General features: G+C 34.5%; 1 protein-coding gene across 2 annotated transcripts; it reads left to right on the plus strand.

Annotated features, from left to right (window-relative positions):
* The first annotated feature begins 763 nt into the window (after positions 1–763).
* On the plus strand, positions 764–5,976 carry WRKY3 (probable WRKY transcription factor 14). Of its 2 annotated transcripts, XR_011571927.1 has the most exons (4): positions 786–1,931; positions 2,824–2,964; positions 4,504–5,203; positions 5,352–5,976. XR_011571927.1 is itself a non-coding variant. In XM_029110189.2 (3 exons), the coding sequence occupies exons 1-3, from the start codon at positions 1,234–1,236 to the stop codon at positions 5,144–5,146; spliced, it is 1,482 nt and encodes a 493-aa protein (XP_028966022.1). In that variant the 5' UTR covers positions 764–1,233; the 3' UTR covers positions 5,147–5,976. The 2 variants fall into 2 exon arrangements, 1 of the variants encoding a protein (XP_028966022.1); XM_029110189.2 differs by having other exon boundaries at positions 764–1,931; positions 4,504–5,976.
* Positions 5,977–9,478: the final 3,502 nt, after the last annotated feature.

Consider the following 9,478-nt stretch of genomic DNA (forward strand, 5'->3'; position numbering starts at 1 on the left):
GAGAGTCTAATTTCTCCTCATTTCTTTGAGGGTTGGGCGAGTCCTAATAAGCACCACATGATCACCATCAAAGATAGATGGCATATTTGTTGATTTGCCCCCTGAACTTGTATGGAGTTGCCAATTCCCCCATGAACTTTAATTTTAGCTGATTACCCCTTGAACTTTTATACTTAGCCAATTTCCCCATTGAACTTTAATTTTAGCCAATTATCCCCATGAACTTTTATAAATAGCCAATTTCCCCCTAACGTTAGATTTTTAAAAATTTCATCAATCTTGATCACGGAAACAACTATATGAGGGCAAAAAGAATGAAACAACTATAAAATCTAACGCCAATGGGGGAATTGGCTAATCATAATAGTTCAGGGGGAATTGGCTAATTAAAGTTAAAAGGAAAAATTGACTAATTAAAAAAAATTCAGTTAGGATAATCGGCTAAAATTAAAATTTAAGGAGAAACTTGACATTTCCAAACAAATTTAGGGGGCAAATCAACAAAAGAAGAATGAAGGCAACTCAAAGTTGAAAGAAACGAAGAATAGTTGTTCAAGTTTGGAAACGTTCCTCCGAGAAATGCGGCTACTTGCCGCCTCTTTACTTTCCTATCACTTGTTTCTGACACAAAGGAAGGGATTTTTTTTATTTTTTTGGCAAAGGTCTTTCTTTTATTTTTATGACAGAGAAAATATACATGATATTAAATTAACAAATAAAAAACAAGCACTACAGTTAGCTCAATGATAATTAATTTATCATTAGTTATTCAGCAATTTCATATTAAACTCTCTCTCTCTCTATCTTTCCTTTGTTGCGTATGGAGAAGAGCTCTTTTGTATGAAAAGTCAGCTCCCTCTCGAGTCTTGATCTCTTCCATTGCTTCGTTCCCAACAATTCTCTCCCTCATCATAACTTTGTTTTTGAGAAGAACAAAAGAATCCAACATCAGCCTTCTAAAACCACATCTTTGCTCTCCTGCTCCTAATAATCAAAACCCTTTTTTTTCACATTTCAATCTGTTGCGTATTTTTCTTTGGTTTTACGGTGAAATCTTAACTTCCTCCATCTACTTAATTAAATTAGAAGCCACCCAAATACGAAGGCCAAGAATTGCATGCCTTGTAGTTCTCTTTTGGAGCAGATTTAACCTCCCAATACTACTACAATAGGGTTCAAATAACATACTTGAACTTGAAGCTGCAGCTTTTGCCTTAAGAGTGTACATATATCATGTGCAGCTTGTTCGTGCCAATTACTAGGATGGAGAATTATCAAGGTGATTTAACCGACATACTAAGAGCTGGTACAACTACTGCTAACGTTGGAGCTTATCCGTCTGATCATCAAGAACCTCACGCCGACACGTGGCACTTCCCATCTGATCATCCCATGATATTTCCATCATCTTCATCAGCCATGGAAGAAGAAGAAGCTAAGGACAACTTTGGCGATCCATTTTCGTCGTACATGCGCGATCCGCTTCTTAACGAGCTAGACATATCAAGCTCCAGCCTTTTCAGCAGCCCCAGTTGTACAGCTCGTGTGGAGGAAGGTGTCACAACTACTACTTTTGGTGGCGGTGGCGGTGGCGGTGGCGGTCATCATGTACTTAGTCTTGGGCATCACAACCATCAAAGTGGTGTTGTTGTGGTTGATGGTGATCCAATAAAGAGGCCTTGCAACATATTCTCACAGATGCTACAGATCTCTCCAAGTGCAAAGGTACCCATGTCGCCGTGTGATTCGCCGGTGATCGGTGGAGCAGTGTCGTCGTCTCCTAGGGGGATAAAAACCTCACCAGATTCTGCTGCCATGATTGCAAGCGACATGATTATTAATGCGAACAGCTCATCAGCAGCAAAAGGTTGCTTGCTCGCGAACACCGGGATGCAGATCTCATCTCCACGGAATCCGGGGATCAAGCGAAGGTGAGGACCCATGAGAGAGCATTTAATATTTCTTACAACTTGACCATGATTCCATGAATTAATTATTCTAATTAGTACTTAATTTCTGCTATATAAATTAATCCTGATTAGTAGTTAAGTTTACATTATCAGTATCATCATCATCATCATTTTATAGATCAACAACCTTGATGACAAAGTGCCTTTATGCAACTTGGGTTTTGATTTATACATGGTGAAGATCTAAGAATAGGGTTTGTTATTTAAAGCATTTGTTATTAATACAAATAGGATTTAGGGTGCAGTCAAGTTAGTTAGAGCGATATATATGCATAAAAAAAACATATACATTTATGTATATGCTCTTCCTGCACTCAAGTCTGGGTCCCTTTTCCTGTAATTTAGATAAATTTTGATTGACTATTGCTTGTATAAAAGAAAATATATCAATATTCTTAGGTTTGACTAGCTCTAAAGTCTTCAGTCTTGAAGAGGGAGTAGCTCTCTAGGACTGTTTTCCAGGTGAGATTGATAAATGCCAACATTACTAACTAGCATATAGATACCTAAACACGATATGCATCTTTGTCTTTTTGGGGTTTAATCAAACCTCGAAAAGGTATGGGGCTTTGCTTTGTGTCACAATAACAATCACACACTTAGCTTTCATCTTTTATATATCTGGGAACTACTTTTCTACCCCAATCCACACCGCCTGAAAGGATCGATCACTGCTTTTCGATTGGTATTGGTCTCCTTTGGAATATACCATCTATTACTTCATCCTTTCAATTTCAACAAAAAACAGGGATAGAAAATGAGATATTTCATTCGCTCCCACCAATCTAATTTAAATAGTGTGTTTAACTTTTACGTAAGACATTTAATCATACTTAATTATCTATATGAGCAGGAAGAGCCAGGCAAAGAAGGTGGTGTGCATTCCAGCGCCAGCGGCTGCAAACAGCAGGCCTACTGGAGAAGTAGTTCCGTCTGATCTGTGGGCATGGAGAAAGTACGGTCAGAAACCCATCAAAGGGTCACCTTTTCCAAGGTTAGTAAGTTTCATTTGTCATCATTTTTCTATATACTAGAAAAGAGTTTCACATTCACTTGTCATATAATCAGTGTTTTAAAAGGTTCGCCTCAAGGCGGCCTTTGAGGCTAGGTGTCAGTGTTCCTGCCTCTGTTTTGAGGGAGTGAGTTGAAGGCTTTGCTGGAGCTCGTCTGGGTGGTAGAGGCGCACCTCAGGGCGTTCATTTGGGCTTTTTTTTTCTTCAAAATCCAGGTTTTCTGCCATTCTAGTTTCAACGAAGAAGAATGAGAGACTTTCTCTCTCCAAATCCCATAAATTTTCATAATAATTACTCCACTTAGCCTTTATTTCATTTTAAATACCTTATAAATACTTCACTCAACCATTTATTTTCGCCATTTATTTCATTTTAAATACCATATAAATACTTCACCCCATTTATTTTATTTTAAATACCCTATAAATACTCCACTCAAACTTTTATTTTCCTTTAAATTCCCATAAGTATTGCTTTATATCATTTTAAATACCCTATACTACTCCACTCAGCCTTTATTTCCTTTTAAATTACTTATAATTGTAACATTCAGCCTTTATTTTGCTTGAAATTTTCCTATAATTGTGACCATTCATCCTTATTTTCCTTGAAGTTCTCTATAATTGCTCACAATAAAATAAATAATTATAACATTTTGAGACTATATGACATAGTTTCCAAGTACAACTAGACCTAGTAATAAAGAAGATAATATTATCTTTGATTTAGTTATAGTTATATTTGTTTTTACAAAGTATTATATTGTCATAAATATACTTATATATAATATATATTAAAATTTTAGGTTTCGTGAGGCGCTGGGCTATCCATTGGACGCCTCGGCCACGCCCCCGCCTTTTAATACATTGCATATAATAGAAAGTTCTTATGTAAGTAAAACTAAGGATTTGGATTGCACATCTCACTGACAACCATGAAGGGTTGTGTCTCATTTTTTTATCATATCTACCCATTTAATTCAAAATTCTAAGTAGGGTTTTAATGCACTACGAGTGAAGTGCCCTTATATTAGTCCGATCAAAAAATTTGTGCTTTGGAGTATGAGATTCTTTTGGAATTTTAATCGTTAGATCATAATTTCTATAATTTTTTAATAAAGATTTAACGGTTTAAAAGTTTGGATTATCCCATATTTCGTAGCACTATAGGAGTCACTAGTCTGAGTAGGGAGTGAAGTGGAAAATTCGGCTAGGGTAAAATAGGTTTTTTCGCACTCTCATAAATTTTCTTTTATAGAACTGATTTTCGTACAACTTTTTCTTTACATGTATAGTACATATTTATTTATTTATGGCACTTGATAGAATAAAGAATTAAAGAGAACTAAATAAATAAAAGTGCACCCTTCACTGCGACTATTATTAGTTGATATGTGATGGAAACAATATAATCAAAGATTTGATCAACATAATCATCATTATAATCATAATAATCATCTATATATTATCAATTCCATTGAACTTAACTAAATCAGCTTATTTGTTTGATACTTCTTGCAGGGGCTACTACAGATGTAGCAGCTCAAAGGGTTGCCCAGCAAGAAAACAAGTAGAGCGTAGCCGGACGGATCCAAACATGTTGGTAATCACCTACACTTCTGAACACAATCATCCATGGCCTACTCAGAGAAATGCCCTAGCTGGCTCAACCAGATCCCAGCCATCCAAAAACGGCGCCGCCGCCGCCTTGAAAGTCTCTCCCAGTAGCTCTCATCAGGCTCATCAAAAGCCAACTAGCCCAACAAAGGAAGAACAAAATGAGAATATGAATGATGATAACCATGTGTCTCCAACAGTTATCACCGCTGGAAGTAATTCAACAGTGAAGGAAGAATTTGAGGGCATTGAGAAGCAATTAGAGATTGATCATCATCAGCAGCACTTAGGGTTTGCTTATAGACCATCAATGCCTAACGAGCAGTCCAACCAGTCTCACCATCCTGAGGACTTCTTTGCTGATTTAGGAGAAATTGAGGCTGACCCACTAAACCTCTTGTTTTCACAATGTTTCTCAGCGGATGAGCAGCAGCAAAAGGGAGGCAAGGATGCAGCGCCCTCAGATCCATTCAATCTCTTTGATAATTGGTCAGGAGATCACAACACCAACAATACTTCATTTGGTGAAGCTAAGAGGCAGTTATAACAAGGCCAAGACTAATCACCATGAAAAAATATCAATCAACCCCTATACTCTTTTTAAGTTAGTTTTTGTTCTTTCTTTTTGGTGGTGCAGTTTAAAACCTAGTTCTTGTGGTTTGAATTGAGTTTTACATGTTGGGGTGGGGGGAGATTCTAACTTTTCTACCTTTTTATAAGTTTTATAATTCTGGGTTCTTGTTATTTACCAGAATCGAGTCACGGATTAGGGAAAGAGAGATGATGTGAAAAGAAGAAAGAGAGAGAGAGAAGGTAGTTGGTTGATTCGCAGCAGAACCAATGAGTCCCACATTCCTTTTGGAATTTTAGTGGATGGGACAGAAAGCTGAGGAACAGAAGGATTCTACAGTGGAAACAAGAACATCCATCAGAGACATGACTGGAAAGCTCAGTCTCAGTGAGTGATCGAAGAGATTGATATGAAGATGGGACTTGCCTTTATTATTCATCTTTTAAAGTGGGAGAAATTATTCAACCAGAACCTTTGTCATGTGGGTTGGTACTCTAAAAGAAAAAAAAACCAAACTTTTGTTTTTATTGTTTTTGGTAAAGAGAGAGAAGGAAAAAAACGAAACAAAAAAATTGAGAAGATGACAAAAGAATCTAAGGAAGAAAGAAAGAATTACTACAAAACTCTTTACCTTTCTTATCAGTCTAGTCTAGGGATGTGTAATTATGAGATAAAACACATGCCTTGGGTTCCTCAGCTTTCTGTATCTTTTATTATCCATTTAAGTTATGTGCTTACTTTGGAGATTGCTTACTTAAAGTGTATTACTGTTACTTAATGGAATATTAGATTGTTCATTACTAAAACTGTTAGACAAATCATATTTATAGGGAATAGAATTCTTTCATCTCCTAATCTCTCTTCCCTTTCATCCTCTTCTATTTAAACAGTTACGATTATGTCACATCTACATCTTGTTTTGAATTTTTTATATAGAGAATAAAACAAAAAAAAAATAATGTGAGAGGAGGGGATAATAATAGGAGGGGAGAGAATCTCACTCCTATTTATAGATCACATATTGTGATGGTTAATGGTTGGATCTTTATTTTATGATGTAAAGCAGGAATTCAACCTTCAATTGTTATATCATGTAGTCTATAAAATATATTTTAAGTAGATTATCTCTCTCTAACATCACCCAATTACTATTCATGACCGGCTCTTCATGGTGTTTATTAATCTTTGATATACCGCATACAGGTTCCAATAAATCGATCAACTTGGTAGCGGAAGCAACTTTCACTCAGTTTATTGGGAAATAGTGACACCAAGTTCTGTCAAATCGATCAACTTATGTGATATTCTCACATATGCCCCTAACATTTGACACTTGAACAAAGAACAGTCCAAAATGTTCTCCCTTTGTGATTTCACATTCTTGATTGATGGGCTAAGAGTCATTATATGTATATGGAAAATTGGGTGCAACTCTGTTAATGGGAGTGACTGTGATCATGATTTTGAAAAGAAAGAATTGGAGTAATAATTGATGGCATACCATAAAGTTCATGACCATTTACTCCTTCTGAAATGTTTGGTAATTCTTTTATTTCAGAGTTTTCTCATCATTTGAACATCGATATGCACTTGAAAGATCATTCAATGTCTTCAGATATATAGATGTGTGGTAAAATACCAATTGCATCAACAATACATACATACATACATACATACATATATATATATATATATATATATATATATATATAGGAAGCCTTTAAGGGAAGGGATCCTCATTTTTCAAAAAAAAAAAAAATTGAGAACACCCTCTTGACCATTAGATTTGGCTTTGATGAAATTTTGTGGCCTATGATTTAATCTCAACCACAAAATTTCATTAAAGCTAAATCTAATGGTCAACAGAGTGTCCTCATTTAAAAAAAAAATGGGAATCCCTTCCCTTAAAGGGCCTATATATATATATATATGTTACCACACTATTTTGAGAATGTGATGATAAAGTTCCACATCGGTTAGAGACTAAATCATACAAGGGCTTATAAAGGTTGAGTTACTACTCATATTGTTAATTGATTTATGACAGAACTCCAACTTTACTCATGGTATCATAGCAGGTTGATCAACGGATAAAGCCCAACGGCAACACGTGTTCTCTGTCGCCCTGTTTGTGTTGTCCACATGTTAGACTTCAAAAATCGTCACACGTGAAGGGACATGTGAGAATGTAAGGAGAAAATCCCATATCTTTGAGAGACGAAACCATACAAAAACTTATAAAAGGTTAAAACTACTTCTCATATTACCAATTAGACCCCAACTTTCTTCAACTACCAGGCAGATCTTTCTTTTTCTCTAGCTAACATTCAGAAACTATTCTTTATGACATTTTCTAAGCCCTATAACATTTTGAAAGGGAGCAAAAATAATAATTATCATTCTTAACTTGCATGCACAAAGTTCATGGATTTTTATTTTTTATTTTTTTTGTTAAAAATAGTTCTCTACATTATAAGTAAGGAATCGTGATCTCACTTATAATTATTTAATATCGTCACATCTCTCAAGCTGTAAGGTTTATTTTTATTGTGATCCAGAAGTCATAACAACAGAAAACAGCTAGTTGTCCTTGTATAAAAAAAAAAAAAGAAAAAAAGAAAAAGAAAAAGAAGGTCTGAAAATGATATTGATGGTGTTCACAAAAGCTTGTATGTCATTCAAGTATAAGCACAACTCTAATGAATCATAAGAATTAAGAAACTTGACAGAATTAAGTACGAGAGTATATAAATATTTCTGTGGTTACACTGTGATGTTACGGTCACACATTAACTAAGCAAGAAACCTAAGTTGGAGATTCCCTTAATCATGAAACGACTTTTAACATCTCAAACCTTTGCCACTCAATCTTCATGCCTCTCAGCTAAGTTTTCATCATTTTTGGTTTGAATATTGAGATCTCAACTCAAATTCAATGATTTAGTAGATAAAAAAAAAAACAAATAATGACTAAATTTGTTCTCTGATTTGCTGGTTTAATTTGTTCTTGGTTTCTAGTGAGTGGTTTGTTAAAAGTGTTATTTGTTTGCTCATTGTTTGCAATCTGAGTTTCAATTTGTATCAGAGTGTTGTTTTGCATAAACCCTCCTTTGTTGGGGGTGATGGTTGTAACCAAAGATTATCTTTGGCCCCTAAATCTGTTTTCGCAACAAAATAAAGGCTATATGTAAACATTAGTTGATGATTTCATATGGTATGGTACAGTAAGAATTCGAAGTTTTGGTGTGAACATGTATTAGTTCGGCTTATCTTTTATATTTTTCGCCCTCTATTATTGTGTGGGACCTATAAATACACCGTCGGTCTCATCAACCATCGTTTTGAACATTACTACATTAGGGTTTGTTGGCCATATATGACTTTGATTTTGTTGAAAGTTTTGGTTTTTATCAATAGTATTATTTTTTTTCTTTCATGTAATTAGTTCCATGTCATGTGTGGGTTGTGAATCTAAACATGTAAAAATTTAAAATTACTATGGAACATATGTAAATATATACTAAAGGTGTCACACTACGGTCTAGCGATATTCATTTTCACTTGTAAGTGAAAGGTTTTAAATTCGATTTTCGCCAAAGGTGAATTTGAATTAAATTATTATGACTAGCCCATTTCCCCGTCCACTTCTGTAGATAATATATGTCATATATATTAAAATATATATATATATATATATATATATATTTAAGATTAAAGGTTTTGTTAGTATATACAGTAGAAAATGTGCAATACATTTCACGATAATTGTATTTAACTATTCTCTTATTCCATAATTCTTAGCAATAATATGACATGCTACTTAATACTACAGTCTATATATTTTCCTCTTCACTTATAATTAAAAAAAAATAGATTTAAATATCGCAAGTTTATACTAATTTTTTCTCTACTCCTTAATATACATATTTTTTTTATTAATAAACTGATTTGACCTGATTTGAAAATGATGATTTGATTGGCTGTTGAGCTCCATGTTTTCTCCATTTCATATGATAATTGGGAATAAAAGTAGGGATATGCTATCCACACACCTTATTTTACTTCTCGCACACATTTTGATAATTTCTATCATTTGATTTTTTCAATTCATCTGATTCAACGCCCGAAAATTAAAAAGATGTGTGAGAATTAAAATGAAATGTGTGGATATCATACCCCTAAAAGTAGAACCATTTTCTACTTACATGAAACGATAAAAATTTGCCATGCATCAGTGACTTTTGATGGATTCGACGGTGGCCAATGCTTGTTGTGAGTTAACAGTTTAGATAATTGTATAACATAGGA

Source organism: Malus domestica, chromosome 10 (genome assembly GCF_042453785.1).
Source record: "Malus domestica chromosome 10, GDT2T_hap1".
In the NCBI taxonomy this organism is placed as follows: Eukaryota; Viridiplantae; Streptophyta; class Magnoliopsida; order Rosales; family Rosaceae; genus Malus; species Malus domestica.

Excerpts from the sequence above, each read along its gene's own strand:
- WRKY3 (XM_029110189.2), top strand. The coding sequence starts at position 1,234 with ATGTGCAGCTTGTTCGTGCCAATTACTAGGATGGAGAATTATCAAGGT. Across the intron at positions 1,932-2,823 it reads AATCCGGGGATCAAGCGAAG|GAAGAGCCAGGCAAAGAAGG; the intron begins GTGAGGACCCAT and ends CTATATGAGCAG. Across the intron at positions 2,965-4,503 it reads AAAGGGTCACCTTTTCCAAG|GGGCTACTACAGATGTAGCA; the intron begins GTTAGTAAGTTT and ends TACTTCTTGCAG.